Source organism: Abramis brama, assembly GCF_963993115.1.
Source record: "Abramis brama genome assembly, chromosome: 14".
Classification (NCBI taxonomy): domain Eukaryota; kingdom Metazoa; phylum Chordata; class Actinopteri; order Cypriniformes; family Leuciscidae; genus Abramis; species Abramis brama.
Window position 1 is genome coordinate 39015251 of NC_139976.1, and position 22328 is coordinate 39037578.

Below are 22328 nucleotides of genomic sequence, written 5' to 3' on the forward strand. Positions count from 1 at the left end.
TATAAAAATGGTGCAGGTCAACCAGAGTGTTTCTCAGTCATAAGGCTTTTATGTGCCATACACAAAGATGTCTAAATGTAAAATAAAAAATAGCCTGTTAAAACATCTGATCTAACCTTTTTATATTCATATCCAGTTGGGAGAAATATTTACTTTTTTAGGTAATTTTTTGGCGGAAACTCTTAGACATCAGTGTTTTGGCTCTCTGGGCCCAAGATTCTCATCTTTGATGACTATTTTGATTGTTTAGGGGTTTTTCTTTCTTTTACAGAGTAAAACGTCTGCCCCGGTGGATATGTATAACTGTTCCAAAAAAGTATTGTCCGGAGCTGGGAAGGAGATATAGAGACCTTGGAACTTTAATTGAAAACGCCTGGTCTAGATGGACCTCGCTGACGGCTCGAGTCCAATGGCTTGCCCTCCTCCTGTTTTTGACAAAGGCAGAGCCGGAAATCCACTGGGGTCTGGCATTTAAACACTGACAAAAACGGTTAACATTTAATTGTGAAATGTCACAGTAGTTCTACATGTATGAGAATGCAGCCAGGGTTAGAGCATCTAATGCAGTGTGTGTCAGCTTCAACAGAGCTCTTTATCTTTAACTTGAGGATTCTTCGGCTCTCCATGCAAAAATAAATAAACATTGCGTATTTGCTTTTAAAGAGCCGTGCACACACTGACAAATACACACTGATAGAGTGACTATACAACTTCTCTCTGGGGATAAGATGGAAAAGCACTGGATCATTTAGCAATATCACAGACACTCCAGTAATTTCATGGACACTGACCCAGACACGTTCGCTCCATACTAAACAGCATGCTAGAGACCTGGAGCATTTCAAATGTGTTTTATTAGGTTTTTCTTCTCATAAATGTACCTCACAACAAAAACAACACAAAGAAAACATGTACAAAGACAGAAAAACACCCATGTTGGCTCGCACATACCAGGTTCGGGGATGCCGGCAGAAGATCTTCTTTTGCGAGGAGCATCATCACGTCGCCCGCAGAGATAAGCACAGATTTTTCTGATGTCTTCTTTAATTAATAAGAAGTAACATCATTCAAAACTGTCTTTATCCCTGCGCTAGCATGTGTGCTCCTCTGTCTGGCGAAGGCACTGGAGGAACAGGGAATCCAGAGGAACAAAGACACTACAGGGATGCAGGAGAAGCAGGAGAAGAATGCAAGAAAGCATCTAATCAACCATCGTCCACAGAGCTACATGACTTACACAGACACACACACACACACACACACATCCAGCACGAACACAGGCAGAGGCCGAGGGAAGAAACACACTCAACCACACACAAGCAGCGTTCCTACCATGGTGACTCTGAGAGCGAACCGGCCATTGCTTCTCCCCTGGAAGACACAACCAGGCAGAGGAACACAGTGAGTGAACCGTCATCACAGCTGCCATCCACACACAATATAATCAGATTCCTGTCCGAGTTCGAGTTCTATGGCTTTAGCCCGAACGCATTAGGACAGGGTGAATCATCATGCCGTTTTGCAAGAGAGAATCGCTGAAAGAAACACGTCACCCGGATGAATGCTTTTCCAAATGCGCTGCAATTATTGCTGTGAACATGAATAACATTGAATAACTTTGGGGGAAACAAAAGTAAGAAATAACTGTGCATTCGTAACAAACATCATTCGCTTTGGACACACATTTTTACCCGAAATCAACAAATACAAAGCAGGTCGTTTATGAGTGAGATGTTGTTATTGTTCTCCGTCTCTTTGTTCGGTTTTCATTTCTGAGAGGCAGGACTTCAGTATTCACTGTGAGACGCATCAAATCTGAGGTGGAGAAATTCAGTTTCTGACTTTCTGTTATCCGCATCCGGCCATACAACATAACTGATATTCTGCCAGGACCACTATCGTCAAATATGATTGACACTTAGCATACAGTTAGGATCGGCGGTATGGTTCTGTTCTGGAGCTGGGGAGGGAGGAGGGTTATTAGCGCCTGAGAACGTGATAGCTACTGATAATACTGAGGGAGCTTATATATGAATACAGTGATAGGCATTCTATTCCTATAGGTAGACGTGGATCAGCTGATGAGAGCTTGACTAACGTGACCTGCCAGAACTGACGCTACGCTTGATATATATTAAATCCAAGACCTTGTGAGTTCTTTCACAGCTTTGAGCTTCACCAACACCGTCACTGTCGAGGGACAGAGAGAGAGAAGCTCCTCGAAAGGAAGAAGATGAAAAGATGCAAACCGCAATGTGCCGCTTTCATCCACAATATTGATCACATATCAGCTTTTCCACCCATCATCCTCTGCTCACTTTCACTGACCTCCTGCATTGGTCATCATATGAGGCTCATTCTGGTGATAATGCAAGAGAAAATGATAAATCCCTTTCTTCATTGTGTTTTTCTTGTCATGTAGATGAGTTTGATGCTTTAATGCTGCCTTTTGTCCATTTTTATTTATGGAACTGGGAAGTTGCAAACCAGATTTGTTGAGCACAGAACACTAAGCCACAATCCCAAACTTATTTTCATCATAAGAATGGAGACTCGGCCATACTTCTGCATTGCAAATATGGTGTATAACAGGAAAGCTGTCCTAGCGACTGAGTGTTACGACCCTGGGTGTTCTCCTTACCCACTGGTGGCAGACTGTGAGTTTTGAGCCCCCAAACGAGCAGTCCCCATGAGTAAACAGGTCTACAAGAGCTCTGCTGTTCATTTCAATGAGGTCAAACTGGATGGAGACGCAGCTATGCTGGATTCTTTTGGCCAGTGGTTTACATGGCTTTACTGTCTTCCCTCAAACAAAGGATTTAGACGTTGACTGGTGCTCTGTGTTATATGTTAATGACAGTAATTAGGCGGTGTTTACAAGGCAGAGATCTGAAACAGTTCACATAAATATTAAAATGTTATTGCTTTCCATGACTTTTCCAGGCTTGGAAATTACAGTTGTAAAATTTTATCTTTTTCAGTTTTTCACTGATCATTGGAACATTTTGATCATTTCTGATTCTTTGTGCTTTAAATGCACAGAAGAGCAGATTCTGAACCCAGTTTTGAGAGTTCAAGGCTTTTCCCTCGGACAGTCACTCAAGAAAACATGTTGATGTAAAAAGCCTGTTTACCCTGAAGGAGAGAATTGTGAAAGAATAACATGACTGGAGTGACTTTATCACCATTAAAAAAAGTAAAACCTGCACAATCACGGCTCTTTGAGGATGCAAACACAAGTGAACGAACACATGCATCAGTGACCAAAGCCAGTTAAAGAAGCACAGCTTGTTATTTATGAGCTTTCTTTGTCTCTGCATCGCCGTCTTAAGCATCTAAAACCAACACTTGCTGTGATAGGCACTTGGGTGGAGTAATAACTCGCATTAATTGAAGATCCTGGCAGCGCAGACACACACTGCAATTAACATATTAACTAATCAAATCGATCGGTATATCCGGGCCTCAGTGTGGAATGGAGGAGAAGCTGTCCGTGTGATTTGAAGTTTTAAGTGGTTTATTTGTCATCAGGTAAGCCAGCGTTTGACTGGACACGAGGATGAAGAGAACTACAGCCGGTTTCTAGACAGCGGATCGAGTCTCCAGCCTTCAGGAATTAAACAGGAGCTTGTGTTGTGATGATTCCGTAAAGCTCAGCGTGAATCGGGCCTGATCCTTCTGCATAATGAACACCAGCCCTTTAATTGGGCTCGTTTGCTGATGTATTCTGAGTCTAGTGCAGATCTGATATATGAACTATGTAGATTTTGTTTGCAGAAATGTTTTCCCTTTTTAATGAATATGTGCATGTCAAGAGAGTGTGACGATCTGAAAGAAACGCTTCACCAGCAAACTCGCCTCGTTCATCTGTATTCTGAATGAAAATATATGGAGATTGAAGCTACTTTCCATGAATAGGGCCTGAAATTCTCTCAAAATTAAGGATTTTTGTCTCAAGCCTTTGCTTTGACAAATCCAAATGTTCCCCCAAATCTCATCAGCGTATTACATAGAACATGGAAAATAGTATAAATCAAAATAAAACCATTATTACAATACTAAATAAATAATAAAAAAAGACATAATAATCAAACATAAAGTTAATTCTACTGACTGTAAGTTACTTATTCCCGCACCGACATGCAGCTGCGCAGTTAGGGTTAGTAGAATGACTAAAGTTTACCATCGGAATTAAAGTATAAACAACATAAATCCAAGAATAAATGCAATAATAATAATAATAACTGTAGATGAGTACATCATTAGGAACTATGAGTTTTGTTATAAAAACAAAAACCAAAACCAAAAGTACTGTGTTATCACCAATGTGTCACAGTATGTTCAGTGTGTTTAGTTTTCATCTGTCACGTGTCTTTGTTCAGATTCCCACCACTCGTTTGTCTCCTTGGTTACCGTTATCATTAGTCCATATGTGTCAGCTGTGTGTGATCAATTATTCTCGTTTGCAGTGTTGTGCAAGTTACTTCCAAACTGTAATACATTATACATTACTTGTTACTGTTATTTAAAAGTAATTTTTTACCTTACAATATTACTGTCTCAGAATTGTAATGCGTTACATTACTCCTGTATTACTTTTGAGTTACTTTCACCAAAATAACTACAGAAGTAGAACTTAACATTCTAAAATGACTAGGCTGTAAAGATATGTGATATGAAACCGCAACACTCAGATCCACGAACCTGTGTCACGGTGCGCGGTGTGAGAAGGCAGAACTTCCCCTTCCAATTCCCAGAGTTATCCTTCCCGTCCAGATCCAAAGCTACCACATCTTTAAATTACTATTAGTATTATTTGATATTAACATTATAAAATACGGACCTACACCACAAAACTAGTTGAGAATAAATTCTTTAAAATTGAGCAATTCCAGCGTGGACCTGACATTTGCTGTAAAAACGTGAAATATAAATTCTCAGAAAATGCATTTAATACCAATATATTGAAACGACTGTTTATATATCCATAGGCTACTCCCTTAATAAAGGAGACCAGATATTAGAAAAATATCAATCTACACACATGCATTTTATATTTAATATGAGGGAAATAGACATGCGTGCATTCGTGACACAAACAAATCTTTAACTTTTAGGTAGCAAAATATTTTTTAGTAATTCTGTGAATTACGCTAAGCAAACCAAAATTAATACTAGCCTACCCACCGGATGAAGAAGGGTTGGCTCTCTACAGAACATAATATATTCATTTTATTTTATTTTATTTTATTTTATTTTATTTTTCGTGTTCGCATTTATGAGGAAAAAACAATGGTCGTGTCAGTTCTCAGTTACGGACGTGAGCGCTCTGAAAGCGGCACTAAAAGACTGCTTTAAAACTTTCACAGAGACCTCAAACAGAAAGCACAAAGCCTTTCTTTAAAGTGAATTTCGTTTTGTATTAATTGTATCTTAATTTTAATCAATGTTTCATCAACCAATTGCTTGGATTTAATAAATAAGAAGTATATAGTAGACGAGATAATCAGGGCACGGAGGCGCCCGCGCGTAAATTGAAGCGTGTCTCATAAATGAACCGAAACTCAGAGTCTACTTGCCTCACAGTCAGACATGTCTACTTTTAAACAGAACAATTCAAAACGAAAGAAAACATACTGCTCTCTGGTTAGAAAGAAAACACAGAACAAACAGAGTAATGCGCATACGTCCATCCCGCGAATGTCTTCTACCATATTCTCATTATTAGCCGCTTTTCCACTGGCCAGCGCGATCACAGAGACCGAAATCATGCCTCACGGCACTCCTGCTAAACCTGCCCTACACACGCTTTTACTGGACTATGTCACACAATACAAAGGTACACCAGCAAGAGGGAGATGAATGAAATAAATCGCCATACAAATATATCAGAAGCTGTCATTTAGTCGTTATTTACAAACTTGGACACCACACGCGGCTATTGACTGACTACGAACATGTAATAACTTAGGCATTTTTCAATCGTTAATGTCTCGCGGTCTGGCTGTTTTTTAACCCGTTTTTTTTTTTTTTTTGAACAAATACATTTTGGGCTAAAAGTGTGTTGTAACGCAAGCGTTACTGAACATGTACCGAGTAAAATATTACTGAAAACTGATTAGTAATGCCTTACACTACTGTGTTACAACAAAAAGTAATAAGTTACTGTAATACATTACTTTTCTTCTTAAGTTGTTCCCTCACCCGCACTCCTGTCGGTTATCCACACTGTCTCGCGTGTTGGCTGTTTGTTCTTAATATCATATTAAATCTTGTGTTGTCTCATCCTTGTCTTCATCTTCTGTGGACCTGATGTTACACAATGACTCGTCATATACTGTGCCATAATATTTACATGGTACTTCAAAGAAATTCAGCAAATACTATGGTATTACCATGAACCATGTGTAATAAATATTTTATAATATCCTGCACTTTTGTTGTAGGTGACGGAGATAACAGTGACACTATTGTCTTTCCAGCAGAACTGAACTCTGTTTGCATCATTATCATTATTTTCCTGTGAACATCAAACACAATCTCCTATAATCTATAGAAATAAAGCTGATCCGACTTGACTTGTGTGATGAATGGAAAAATCCTACGGCAGAAACAGAGAGACAGAAGTGGAGAAGACGGGAAGAGAGAAATAAACTCAGCATAATGTGAGATCAGCGCTTTCCACGATGAAATGTACAGAAGTGTTTTTATTTCCCGGAATCAGAGGCTTTGCTCATTATAGAGGAGAGAGCCGTGGGAGGTGGGATGAAACGATTCTTCTGATCATGAAAGTCATTCCTGTGATTTATACCTGCTGTACGTCTAATAAAGAAGCACCAAACGGCTTCTCAAGGCAGGTCTTGATCAGAAAACCTCATGACATATGAACATCATATCTGAGCTGTCCAAACACATGACCAGTTATGAGACGAGCATGTCATTGAGATATGAGTGTGCCTTTGCTTAAGGAAAATGCCCTGACGTTCCTCTTTTTCCCTGATCTGGGAGCTGTTGTCAAGCGAAACTGAGAGAAACTCTTTCTTTCTTTGTGTAATATTGAGTGTATGGAAGCCCTGAAACGCAATGTTAAAAAAAAAAATAATAATCTGTAAAAAAAAAAAAAAAATTGTATTTTGAGATTAAAGTCGAAATATATTTTTAGATTAAAGTCGAAACATTTCGAGATAAAGTCGAAACATTTTGAGATTAAAGTCGAAATATTTCGAGAATAAAGTCGAAACATTACCAGAATACAGTCTTCTGAAGAAGTTGCGTATGTGTGCATTCATAACGGCGCGCGTCCACTGGTGCATACACTGTAAAAAATGATCGTAATTTTAACGGTAAAAGACTGTAAAAATGCTACAGTGAAAAACTGTTAATTGGTTAACAGAAAGTTTCTGTACTATATACGGTAAATAACTGTGATAGATCTAACGGTACATTTAATGTAATTTTACTGTAACATACCGTTAAATTTACAGTTTTTGAAAGTGAAAAAACAACTCATTGTATAATTTACAGTGAAAAACCGTAAATTGACATTCCCACAATTCCCTGTGACACTTCACATTTGATGTATTTTTGTTGAAATAACTATGTTTGTTTCTTCATAGTTTTCTTCGTTTTTTCTAATCAGTTATGTACATTAGGGGTTTATGTTACATTTAATGTTGTTAAATTAATGTTTATTGCATTTTTAAAATTTCATGTGTTACCATGATGGTGTTTAATGTTTGTGTGAATGACACTGTGCAGCTTCTATATATATTAGTATTAACTTTCTTGTGGAAGAACTGCTTGTGATGAGCTTTGATTGATCATGTGACTCTCATCACTGCTGTGATTGGTGGTTATCAGTGTACAAAACAGATATTAATACTTCAATAGGACGGTAAATTAACTTTATATCATATTACTGAAATTTACTGTTATATTTACTGGATTATACTGTAAAATTGACATGTTGTTCAGAATAGCACGTACATTTTACAGTTTAAACCAGTAAATATAACAGAACTCCAGTGTGTTATATGCTGGTTTAAACTGTAAAATGTACATGTTATTCGGTAAAAGCAATTACTGTTTTGTTGTATATTTTACGGAATTGTTCTGGTAACCCCAGCTGCCAGTTTTTTTCCGTAAAAACTACGGAATTTTTTTTACAGTGTAGGGCGTGTTTCCAATTCTGAATTTTGTGTGTGTGTGTGTCTGTGTGTATGTGTCTGTGTAAAGAAATGCACATGTGACTGCTTCGGACATGGATCTACACAAAATAGTAGCTTTTTACTTTTATCTGGGCTTTCAACAAAAAGAAAATTCGACAGGTGCCAATCTACCAACATGCATTACCATGGCGTTGCCTATAGACGAGCACAGACTCCGCCGGAGTAGGTTCACAATCTGGTCGAAACTTTATGTGGCAGTGTTTTGGACGTGTTTTCGTGCTCGTCTATAATAGGCAACACTATCTGGGTCGAGAACACTTAACAGTAACCGCACTGATTCCCTCTTCACCGTAAATACGTTCTGGATACATTTTAAGTGCATCATTCTGTATCCAATCATTTGGCCGGATCCCGTGATTTCCTCAAATATAATAACCACTGGTGGTGGTTGAGGAGAGATTCCCTGAAATGATTGTAGGCCTACAGTAGACATATGAAAGCACTATACTGTAAATGCCTCATTCATGCATTCATTCATTCATAAAGCTGGATATCTTGATCCAGTCTGAAAAGTGTTTTCGCCTGTAGGCTAAAGTCTATTCCGGCGCAGTATATTTTATAACGTCCTATAGCCTAATGCCATGTTGATTTTCCTTTTGTTGAAAGCCAAGATAAAAGTAAAGCTATTATTTTGTGTAGATGCAGTTTACACACACACACACACACACGCGCGCGCGCACGCACACGTATGAATGCCTGTGCAGCAATGTGAAATAACGGCAAGCACATGACGCAACTTCTACATAAGACTGTATTCTGGTAATGTTTCGACTTTATTCTCGAAATATTTCGACTTTATTCTCGAAATATTTCGACTTTATTCTCGAAATATTTCGACTTCATTCTCGAAATATTTCAACTTTAAGCTCGAAATGCTAGAATTTTTTTTTTTTTACGTTTTTTTCCTTTTTTTTCGTTGCGGTTCAGGGCTTCCTATAAGTGTGTACCACATAAAAAACTTAAATCCAAAATCACAAATTTAATTATCATCTGTCTCAGAGATTTAGGGACGAGATGTCACGCATCGAGAGGAGTTTGTTTCTATAATAGAAGGGAAAATCAAATTAAAATCTTGACAGCAACTTCTAGACTTCTAGACTTCTACAGTTCTACACTTCTAGACTTCTACACTTCTAGACTTCTAGACGTCTACATTTCTACACTTCCATCCCTCCTTCAGTCGCTCTGATCGCCTGTTTTCTGCTGCTGTGTGTGAGGTTTGAGCTCACACACCGTATTAACCAGGGCAAAACAGACATTCCTGAATCGGCCTGAAATGAGATTCTGATTGGAATGAAGAGGAAGCGACTAAATTCTACACAATGTGGGAAATGAAGTTTTCAGTGCTGCTGCTGCTTCATTTACACACTGATTATGAGTGTGATGAAAAACAACTGCTGAGAAACACTCACACACTTTTACATACACCCTTACGTTCCTGTAAACACACACTCATACACACACACTCACACTCACACACACACACAAACTCGTACGCAAGAGCCTGAGAGTCACTGATGAGACAGGAAGCAGCAGACGAAGTTAAAGCAATAATTTAGATAATGAAAACAATGAAAACAGCCAAACCATGACAATAGAGCTCAGGCAATGAAGGCTTAAACAGCCATGAATAGAACAGCTACTCTGAGAGGGAAAATTAAAAAATAAATTGCACAACATTTGGACTCTTTTATTGTAATTATGACTCATAAAGTTAAATATATAAACATGCTTTCACTCTTTAAATGGTCTAGTTTATTGTTCATGAAGAATGTGAGTCAGAAGGAGGACAGAAGGAGGTGCTTAAGAAAGTCATTTTGAATTTTAAACATTGATTCGGTTCTTCTACACTAATTTTGCACCATCAGTTTGTCAAGAAAACGTTTCATCAGCAATAAAATCTGAATTTGCAATCTTTCATTCAGCATCTTTACCTAAAAATATGGAAAACATGAAGAAAACTACAGTAAACAAACTCCGTCAACAAGCTGTTTTAACTGAAAGGGTAATGATAAGATGTACTGTGGCACTTTTCAAAACAGAAACCTGCAACGGTTTGGCAAATTCGCCCCCAGTGTATTTTAAAGCTCATATTGATCAGTGTCACGATTGCAATAATCTGATAGTCATTATATTTTCATGTTTGGTAATGGAGAAGAAGCATGTCGATCAATATCGTCTCTGAAAACATTCATATGGACGCCATGGAAACCGTGCAGCGACACACAGATCATCGGAGAAACACTGACCCTCGTTTACCACCGTCATCGTGAACACCGTCAACACCTTCACACACTGAGATGGAGAAACCAGAAACACAAACCCTCGTTTACCACCGTCATCGTGAACAACGTCAACACCTTCACACACTGAGATGGAGAAACCAGAAACACTAACCCTCGTTTACCACCGTCATCGTGAACAACGTCAACACCTTCACACACTGAGATGGAGAAACCAGAAACACTAACCCTCGTTTACCACCGTCATCGTGAACAACGTCAACACCTTCACACACTGAAATGGAGAAACCAGAAACACTAACCCTCGTTTACCACCGTCATCGTGAACAACGTCAACACCTTCACACACTGAGATGGAGAAACCAGAAACACAAACCCTCGTTTACCACCGTCATCGTGAACACCATCAACACCTTCACACACTGAGATGGAGAAACCAGAAACACTAACCCTCGTTTACCACCGTCATCGTGAACACCGTCAACACCTTCACACACTGAGATGGAGAAACCAGAAACACGAACCCTCGTTTACCACCGTCATCGTGAACACCGTCAACACCTTCACACACTGAGATGGAGAAACCAGAAACACGAACCCTCGTTTACCACCGTCATCATGAACACCGTCAACACCTTCACACACTGAGATGGAGAAACCAGAAACACTAATCCTCGTTTACCACCATCATCGTGAGCAACGTCAACACCTTCACACACTGAGATGGAGAAACCAGAAACACGAACCCTCGTTTACCAGTGTGTGAGATGGAGAAACCAGAAACACTAACCCTCGTTTACCACCGTCATCGTGAACACCGTCAACACCTTCACACACTGAGATGGAGAAACCAGAAACACAAACCCTCGTTTACCACCGTCATCGTGAACACCGTCAACACCTTCACACACTGAGATGGAGAAACCAGAAACACAAACCCTCGTTTACCACCGTCATCGTGAACACCGTCAACACCTTCACACACTGAGATGGAGAAACCAGAAACACAAACCCTCGTTTACCACCGTCATCGTGAACACCGTCAACACCTTCACACACTGAGATGGAGAAACCAGAAACACTAACCCTCGTTTACCACCGTCATCGTGAGCAACGTCAACACCTTCACACACTGAGATGGAGAAACCAGAAACACAAACCCTCGTTTACCACCGTCATCGTGAACAACGTCAACACCTTCACACACTGAGATGGAGAAACCAGAAACACTAACCCTCGTTTACCACCGTCATCGTGAGCAACGTCAACACCTTCACACACTGAGATGGAGAAACCAGAAACACTAACCCTCGTTTACCACCGTCATCGTGAGCAACGTCAACACCTTCACACACTGAGATGGAGAAACCAGAAACACAAACCCTCGTTTACCACCGTCATCGTGAACAACGTCAACACCTTCACACACTGAGATGGAGAAACCAGAAACACTAACCCTCGTTTACCACCGTCATCGTGAACAACATCAACACCTTCAACACTCCTCAAATAAATCATAATGAGTTCAAAGGCCAAGAGCAACAGGGAAAATCAATGAAATTATAATCCTCAAGACACCGCAGGTAATTTGTTTTAAAAGCCGCAATCTAAGCCAGAGAGTAGATCATGAAAGATAATAAGATTGTGATATTATGCGCATCTAGACAAACACATCTAGACAAACACACAAATGTGAAACAGCTGAAAGATGAGAGGCTTTTGCCTGAAGAAACACCGGCTGCTTTAGTAACACTAAACTCTGACATCCACACAGCATTAAAATCACTTCAGGAAGATGATTACATTTAGATTAAATCTTTTATTTCATTCACAAAAATGATTCATCAAGTTGTCCAACTGGACATGTTGGCTAAATATGCATGATATTATTGCCAGCATTAAATACAGAAGGATTTCCATTTCTAATATTGGAAAGCTGGATTACACATGACTTGTCTAGTCGGTCGAGACACTTTTAAACGAGAACTAAACTGGAGTGTGTTTCCCGTACAGCGCTGTAACTCCTGCTTCACTACTATAGTGCGATACATCGTTGAAGAAATCCACTTGTTAGTCTCGACTGTTTCCCGAAACCATATTATCACAAATTGGTCGTTCAGCCACGTTGGTTGATGATGTCAGCAGGTGTTGGAGTAATAACTACTGTTAATGAATCTGTTTGAGGTCTAATTAAGGACTATAAGGACATCTGAGGACTATTTCTGCTTTATTTCCAGATTCAATCATAGCCTCCTCAGACCCCGTGTCCACATACGTGGACACCACATTTTTGGCTGTGTGCAGCTTAATACTTAATTCTGTGTAACTGGAACATGTTTTTCACAAACATGGACACTTATACTGCCATCTGGTGGTGTCAGGAGAAAAAAAAATGTAACGTAAATAATTTCAAGATGGCGGAGAACAGAGGCGAAATGTCACGCAGCCACATCAGACCAAAACGCCCACAAGGTAAAAAATGTAATAACATTTCATCGTTGATTCTTGTTAAGTTATGCATAATAGTGTTGTATGATTAAAATGGCATGCACATTTGACAAACTTTTGTAACAGGAAAGATTTACTAGGCTGCTAAACTTGATGTCCACATATGTGGACATTGGGACTTAACTTCGATGAAACTGTATAAGAATTTTAGCAAAAAAAAATGAAAATTTGTAGTTGCACAACTTGCACTGAGCTTCGTGGCGCGCGTGCACACACACACACACACACACTCTCTCTTGATCACTCGCGATCGCACACACAGACACTCTCTCTTGCCCATTCACGATCGCGTGCGCGAACACACACACACACACACTCTCTTGATCACTCGCGATCGCACACACAAACACTCTCTCTTGCCCATTCACGATCGCGTGCGCGCGCACACACACACTCTCTTGATCACTCGCGATCGCACACACAGACACTCTCTCTTGCCCATTCACGATCGCGTGCGCGAACACACACACACACACACACTCTCTTGATCACTCGCGATCGCACACACAGACACTCTCTCTTGCCCATTCACGATCGCGTGCGCGCGCACAAACACACACACACACACACACACACACACTCTTGATCACTCGCGATCGCACACACAGACACTCTCTCTTGCCCATTCACGATCGCGTGCGCGCGCACAAACACACACACACACACACACACACTCTCTCTTGATCACTCGCGATCGCACACACAGACACTCTCTCTTGCCCGTTAACGATCGCGTGCGCGCGCGCACACACACACACACACACACACACACACACTCTCTTGATCACTCGCGATCGCACACACAGACACTCTCTCTTGCCCATTCATGATCGCGTGCGCGCACACACACACACACACACACACACACATTCTTGCTCACTGCGATCGAGCGTGCACACACACACAAATAAAAATAACATTCCTAGTTTGGAGAAGTTGAAGTTTTGGAGTGTTACAAAAAAGAAAGCAAATTTTCTATTTTTTTTTGGATATGTTTTTTATTTGGATATAAATTTTGTTTTTCCATATCAATGTTCAGAAGTGGTGATCAGTTGACAGCTCCGCCCCTCTCTTCACCGAGTGTCCAAGATATACAGCCAGAGGCCAGATGAAACGTCCACAAAGTCACAAAGTCGATCATCGACCTCCGGCCTAGGGTGTCCTGGTGCCACGTGCACTGATGGACACCCTTATGCTTGAACATGGTGTTCGTTATGGACAAACTGTGACTAGCCCGCTCGGGTTCAGATCAGGGGGGCCGTTCCTCCCAATCACGCCCCTCCAGGTGTCACTGTCGCTGCCCACGTGGGCGTTGAAGTCCCCAAGTAGAACGATGGAGTCCCCAGTCAGAGCGCTATCCAGCACCCCTCCAGGGTCCAGGGATCAGGTCGTCGAAGCCCCCGCCTTCGACTGCCGCCCGATCCTCTAAGCACCGGCCCCTTACAGTCCCACCTACGGGTGGTGAGCCCACGGGAGGGCAGCCCCACATCGCTTCTTCGGGCTGAGCCCGGCCGGACACCATGGGGGAGGCCTGGCCACCAGGCGCTCTCATACGAGCCCCACCCCGGGCCTGGCTCCAGGGTGGGGCCCCGGATAAATTTTCCAACTCACCTGGGCTGAGCTGTGGGTCATGACCGAAAAGACAAGATCCCGGATACAAGTGGCCGAAATGAGCTTTCTCTGCAGGGTGGCTGGGCGATCCCATAGAGATAGGGTGAGAAGCTCGGTCACTCCGGAGGAGCTCAGAGTAGAGCCGCTGCTCCTCCACATCGAGAGGGGCCAGCTGAGGTGGCTCGGGCATCTGTTCCGGATGCCTCCTGGACGCCTTCCTGGGGAGGTGTTCCGGGCACGTCCCACCGGGAGGAGACCTCGGGGAAGACCTAGGACACGCTGGAGAGACTATGTCTCCCGGCTGGCCTGGGAACGCCTCGGTGTCCCCCTGGAAGAGCCGGACGAAGTGTCTAGAGAGAGGGAAGTCTGGGCATCTCTGCTTAGACTGCTGCCCCCGCGACCTGGCCCCAGATAAGCGGAAGATGTATGTATGTATGTTCAGAAGTTATACAAGAGTAACAACGAAAAATGTTCAGGCACAGGCTGTAAATAAAAGAGATTTGCACTTTGTTACACAATGGTGTATTGATTTTTTTCTGTGAATTCAGACCCAGTGTCCACATATGTGGACATAATTTTTTTCAAAAAGTGCTTCATGTTCAAAGATAATATCTGGTTATTATATATATTGGTCCCTCCTAACCCCAAAAAGCTAGAAGAAATCTAAAATGCACGCCAAACCAAAGCTCGGGTCTGAGGAGGATAGACTCGTTCTTACACACTAGAGCTCGTTCACACATGCGCACTCTTCAGAAACAACACTTTAAATCTCTCGACGAACTAAAAGACGTAAATGACATTTGTATGTATTCTAAATTAAAGACACAGATTGCTCTGAATGTCAGCTTGGTTATTTTGCTCAAGATCAGGATTTATTGAGTCCACATGTCATGCAAACTAGAAACTCTTCTTCTAAGCACAGGTCGAGATCTGTCGCTCACACACACAACTCTGCGATGCTGTTTGCGAATGTTTGTTAGAACGATGGTTTCGGGAAATACCGACTCGTTGAACTGCTGATAATAGCAGAACTTGCGACTATAGTTGGCTAACGATGCTTTTGGGAAACACACCCCTGAGCGGATGATGACATCACGGTTTTCAGCTGAAATTAAAGGGATGGTTCGGAGTAAAATCATCCTAGGGTTCTTTGCACCATGACCTCGAGCCAAACACCCCCCAGAAGCCTTTTTTCCCTTGGTCGAACATTATTAAAGTTAGAGCTTATTTAGAGAGATCAGCCGGATGTCTTAGTGCAGGCGCTAATGGATCCCAAACAACTGAAGTGACGGCGACGTCCGGGTTAGCGGTAGCATGAGCCGTCAGGCAAGTGTTATTTAAATAAACTCCTGATGTACTTACAAACTTTCCAATGCCTCGTTTTATGAGTACAGAACCTATTTGTATTACTCTAGAAGTTTGGTCCCATTCTGGGCATTATTAGTGGAGTAATTTACCAGATACAGCCTTGGATCCATTAGCGCCTGCACTAAACCATCCGGCTGATCTCTCTAAATAAGCTCTAACTTTAATAATGTTCAACCAAGGGAAAAAGGCTTCTGGGGGGTGTTTGGCTCGAGGTCATGGTGCAAAGAACCCTAGGTTGATTTTACTCCGAACCATCCCTTTAACTAATTCTTTAACTTTACACAGTTATTGAACTGAATTCAGCTGAACTATGACACTCTTTAGAGCTGCTTCACTGCATCATTGATCATTATTTTCCTGTTTATTACACTGAAGCTTCTGTGAAACAATCTGTACTGTATAAAGCGCTATAGAAATAAAGACATTCAGGAAGGTGGAGTAAAAGTCTATAGATCCCAGTTAAATATCGTCCTTTAGAACTCGATTGGCTTCATTCAAACTGCATGGTGAACCTTCATTAGAATAGATTAGACTACTTTCATTTATTGGGTGAAGATGAACAGAAGTCTTGTTATTGTTATAAACAGGAGCGGATTGTTAAACCACAGATGCATGTATTATTACCCAGTGTTTGGAATAAAGTTCTCTGGGAAGTTTGTGTATCCGCATCCCTCCTCCATCAGACCGTTGTCCCTCGGGCTCCTGATCACCCATGTGTGACTGACTTCACTGGCTTTAATTAAATGTTTTCATGCTTGCCTACACTGCTGTATCTCTAACAGAATCTGGCTTGGAGAAACTGGAGGATTCTGATGAAGAGATGGCGGGGAGACGGCATGATCTCGAGCTGTGAGCCGTTCATCAGAAGGTTAATGTAATTACACTAAATGATAATTACACTTGTACTGTTCCGTCTCCAGGAGATGAGTTCCTGATACGTGTTCGGCATCCACACTTAAACCAGATCATGAATTATGCTTAATGTGCGAATAATAAAATCGACAGTGCATGGGTTAATATAATATTCTTCCGACTCTTGTATTCATTAATTGTGCTTTACTGATTCCTCTCATTATTATGACCTGTTTTGTCATTATTCGTAATAAATCTGGCCTGAAGCTTCAAAGCGGTGTGAAAAACAGAAAAAGGGTTTGACAGCATTGTGGAGTGTGTACCTGTGATTACACACGTTGGATGAGCTGTTGCTCTCGGGGGGGAGGCCGGATCCGTTCCAGAGGGTTTTAAAGGAGCCAGACTCAATATTAATAACTCTCAGGAAGCTCATCAGATCAGGCTGAGACGTGAGGCATTACACGCATGTTCCAGTGAAAAGGACCCGCAACTCTATTCAACTCACTGAGAATGACAAGAACTGTGGCGATCTCTGAAAGACAACATCAAATCAAAACTGACTTTTTAATGGAATATAATAGTGTTTATTCTAAACGATTTATCTGTGATTGAGTTAAATTGATGTTCCTGGTAATCTTAAATCAGAATAACAGCGACATCTTTTCTCTTCTCTGATGATGTGGGCGGGGCAACCTGTCACTCACATGAGATCAGCCAATAGCAAACCACAACAGTCCAACCATCCAATCATATCCCCACGGACACAATCAAGCCCCGCCCACATTTGTTCTTGCCCCAGAAGCGTTTCATTCGATATACGACACAATAGAGGAGAAAAGACCAGCGCACCTTCCCTTTCATGATGACTTGAAACCGATGATTTAAAAACATTTTACACATTCTATAATGTCAATCATGTTTAAGTGCTAATAAATTACATTGTGCCTTCTCAAGCTAAAAAAAATTATATTAATATATAAATGAAAATATTACAGTATTCAATCATTTTAAAGTTTAATTCAGCATTACTAGTTTTTTGGAGTGGATGGAGTGAATGTAGCCTCTCTCTCTCTCTCTCTCTCTCTCTCTCTCTCTCTCTCTCTCTCTCTCCCTCTCTCTCTCTCTCTCTCTCTCTCCCTCTCTCTCTCTCTCTCTCTCTCTCTCTCTCTCTCTCTCTCTCTCTCTCTCCCTCTCTCTCTCTCTCTCTCTCTCCCTCTCTCTCTCTCTCTCTCTCTCTCTCTCCTTGAGGGATGCGATCTCTGCACATACACCCACAGATGCTCTCAGATGTCTGCATTCTTCTCCATTTTGTTCAGAAGATTTCTGCCCAAGTTTAGCTTTAAAATGTGTGTTGGAATATTGCCTCGGGATCAAGGTGATATGTAAGTTTGTAGAAGTGATCATCACGGATCAGGAAGCATCAATGTGCTTAAAAGATTAGGATCATAAAAACTGGATCATTCCGATTTTCATTCTGCCATCGTTTACGAACACACACAAACTGAATGCAGCAACATTCCCAGTGGATCCTGACCACAGACTGTAAAAAAATATAGACGTAGTGTGCATGACGTCACCTGTAGTGTTTCTGAAGAGCATTTTTAAAGCCCAAAGTGGGCGGAGCCGGCCGTCGTCATCTTGGCAGCGCGTCACATAAACGAAAATGGGCAAAGAGGCGAGACGTGGGTGGAGCTGAGGAGCCCTGTTGCTGAAACCACGCCCCCTAGCTCGACGTGATCGAGTTTGCTCAGGCTACGGAGCTAATGCTATATGCTACTGGCAGTACAGTTGCAAGTGCTGTGCCAGTGTGTGACCGCAGGACCTCGCGCTAAAGTGACAGATGACTTGATGATGTTAAGCCAATAGTTTATTTTGGCCGCCTCTCACATGAGTCAAACCATAGATATTACCTAAAAAGTTGCGCCAGAAATCCGCGCTCATTCAAGGATGTGCATGTATTGCATGGACGGAGAAAGCACTGACATTTTAACATGGGGGTCTATGGAATTTACTCTCTTTTGGAGCCTGTCTCTAGTGGCCAGTCGATGAACTGCAGTTTAATTCACTTCCGTGTTGGCTTCAAGAGAGAGACTGGAAGGTTGCCGCTCGATCCTGACACACATCCAGCTTTCTCCGACATACAGGGAGCTCCGTCAGGATTTACGACATCACCTCTGTTCTGCTCTCTAAGTCTTTTTATTCTGTGCCATCACCAAATCTTCATTTTTATATGAATATTGCAGATTAGATCAGATTAGACTGAGAGCTTCCATGGTTCACTCTTGTCTTGTACAACATTCAGTTCTGCTCCTCAAATATGTTTGGTTGAGCAGCTAATATTCACTGTTTATATCACTTTATATACATGCTTTATATATGCTTATCTGTGTAATATGTAAGAATGAAAACCCGGATCTGGAGCAGACCGATCACAAAACTCTGTCACATATGACGCACAAAACTAGATGCTGGGCTTCTTTCTGAATTATTTTTTTTTCGGTGGAGAAAAAAATATACAAACTAACATAGCATATAAAATCACTGTCATTCTTACAAAGGTCACAGGCTTATAATTGTTTGCACATATAAGATTATCAAAATTCAAAGGCATTAAAATCTTTCCCTCAGGAGTGATTGTGCTGATTCATCTAATTGCACTCCAGATCTAGGCTTTTGTAAGTGTCCCGTCTGAAGCATTTATTCTGCTGGAGAATGACATAAAGGGCCCTCCATCCATTAGCTCTCAGTGGGAGTCTGAACATGGGCTCAATGAGTGACACAGAACGTGCTCTTCAGAACCGGCCACGCTTACAGAACACATGAAAATCTCCTGCAACATCTGTATTAATACATTAACAAAAAGAAGCGCGCTGATGTGCAACCTGAATACCTGAACACCTGAATACCTGAACACCTGAAGACCTGAAGACCTGAACATGTGAACACCTGAAGACCTGAACACCCAAAGACCTGAAGATCTGAATACCTGAACACCTGAAGACCTGAACACCCGAACACTTGAACACCTGAAGACCTGAACATCCGAAGACCTGAAGATCTGAACACCTTAACACCTGAATACCTGAAGACCTGAACACCCGGAGACCTGAAGATCTGAAGACCTGAACACCAGAACACACGAAGACCTGAACACCTGAAGACCTGATCACCCGAAGACCTGAAGACCTGAACACCTGAACACCCGAAGACATGAATACCTGAATACCTGAACACCTGAACACTTGAACACCTGAACACCTTAACACCTGAATACCCGAACACCTTAACACCCGAAGACCTGAACACCTGAATACCTGAACACCTGAAGACCTAAACACCTGAACACTTGAGCACCTTAACACCCGAAGACCTGAACACCTGAATACCTGAACACCTGAACACTTGAACACCTGAAGACCTAAACACCTAAACACCTGAATACCCGAACACCTTAACACCTGAATACCTGAACACCTGAAGACCTAAACACCTAAACACCTGAATACCCGAACACCTTAACACCTGAATACCTGAATACCTGAATACCTGAACACCTGAACACTTGAACACCTGAACACCTTAACACCTGAATACCCGAACACCTTAACACCCGAAGACCTGACACCTGAATACCTGAACACCTGAAGACCTAAACACCTGAACACTTGAGCACCTTAACACCCGAAGACCTGAACACCTGAATACCTGAACACCTGAACACTTGAACACCTGAAGACCTAAACACCTAAACACCTGAATACCCGAACACCTTAACACCTGAATACCTGAACACCTGAATACCCGAACACCTTAACACCCGAAGACCTGAACACCTGAATACCTGAACACCTGAAGACCTAAACACCTGAACACTTGAGCACCTTAACACCCGAAGACCTGAACACCTGAATACCCGAACACCTTAAAGGACAAATCCAGTGAAAAATGAACCTGGGGTTAATTAACACATGGTTACCGAGTCGATCGTTCCCTGCGATGCGTTTTCATGAAAATCGAATGTAAAGAGTTTTATCTTTAAAAACATTTTAGCTCATAACACTAGTATATGGGGCACAGAGTAAGTAAAAATAAATCGCTAGTTAATACCACTAACAAGGCTCAAAATAGCCTCACACTAAGACGGTAACATAATGAGGGTCCTTACATACAAACCGAAGCATTGAGAACTTTGTAAGTGTACAGACAGTTTAATAAGAAGATACTTTATAAAGACAGTACATTACACGTTGACATGCAGGATCCATCTTGGAAAACAGTCTCGACTAATCGAGCCACGAACGCCGTGCTACGTTAGATTTCACAAACGTAATTCCTATCGACCAGCTATCCTATCGACGGCGTTCGTGGCTCGATTAGTCGAGACTGTTTTCCAAGATGGCTCCTGCATGTCAACACGTACTGTACTGTCTTTATAAAGTATCTTCTTATTAAACTGTCTGTACACTTACAAAGTTCTCAATGCTTCGGTTTGTATGTAAGGACCCTCATTATGTTACCGTGTTAGTGTGAGGCTATTTGAGCCTTGTTAGTGGTATTAACTAGCGATTTATTTTTACTTACTCTGTGCCCCATATACTAGTGTTATGAGCTAAAATGTTTTTAAAGATAAAACTCTTTACATTCGATTTTCATGAAAACGCATCGCAGGGAACGATCGACTCGGTAACCATGTGTTAATTACCCCTAGGTTCATTTTTCACTGGATTTGTCCTTTAACACCTGAATACCTGAATACCTGAACACCCGAACACCTGAACATCTGAAGACCTGAACATCTGAAGACCTGAACACCTGAAGACCTGAACATCTGAAGACCTGAACATCTGAAGACCTGAAACACCCGAACACCTGAACACCCGAAGACCTGAACATCTGAAGACCTGAACATCTGAAGACCTGAACATCTGAAGACCTGAATACCTGAATACCTGAACACCCGAACACCTGAACACCTGAAGACCTGAACATCTGAAGACCTGAACATCTGAAGACCTGAAACACCCGAACACCTGAACACCCGAAGACCTGAAGACCTGAACACCCGAAGACCTGAACACCCGAAGACCCGAACACTTGAACACCTGAAGACCTGGTAAAGGCAAACTACTTGACAAACTAAGTGGTTGTAGTTCATGAATTCAGACCTAATGCTGATCTCTGTTTAAAGACACTGATTATTGCAGAAGTTAAAACATTAAAATGTAAATAGGTTGTAGAAGTTTAAGTTTACTGTAAAGCAAATGTACTGAACTGAATACAATTTTCTTTTATAAAAAAGCCATATGTCTAACCAAGTTGTGTCCAAATTTGAAGTTGATATCACAAAAACTGAAATGCTGAAAGGCTTTAAAGTACAATTTCCATGATGATAACGCAATTTCAAAACGTTTTTACAGGAGTGTTGACGTGCCACTACACTGAAACACTGACAGTAAACCCTTTTATTTTCCAGAAATCCATTTTAATGAGGCTTTCTTCTTCTTCATTATGATATCAG

The 22328-nt window shown here is 41.5% G+C and overlaps 1 protein-coding gene across 7 annotated transcripts in view; it reads right to left on the reverse strand.

Annotated features, from left to right (window-relative positions):
* LOC311096252 (shisa family member 6) overlaps positions 1-22328 on the reverse strand; it is a 69759-nt gene that overhangs the window by 16114 nt on the left and 31317 nt on the right. For 3 of the 7 annotated variants that reach the window (XM_084135318.1, XM_084135315.1, XM_084135314.1), the window contains exon 5: positions 1333-1371. The exons of the other annotated variants lie outside the window; for them this stretch is intronic. In XM_084135318.1, the coding sequence (XP_083991444.1) occupies positions 1333-1371 (39 nt within the window). The remainder of the gene's footprint in view (positions 1-1332; positions 1372-22328) is intronic. 7 annotated transcript variants of the gene reach the window in all.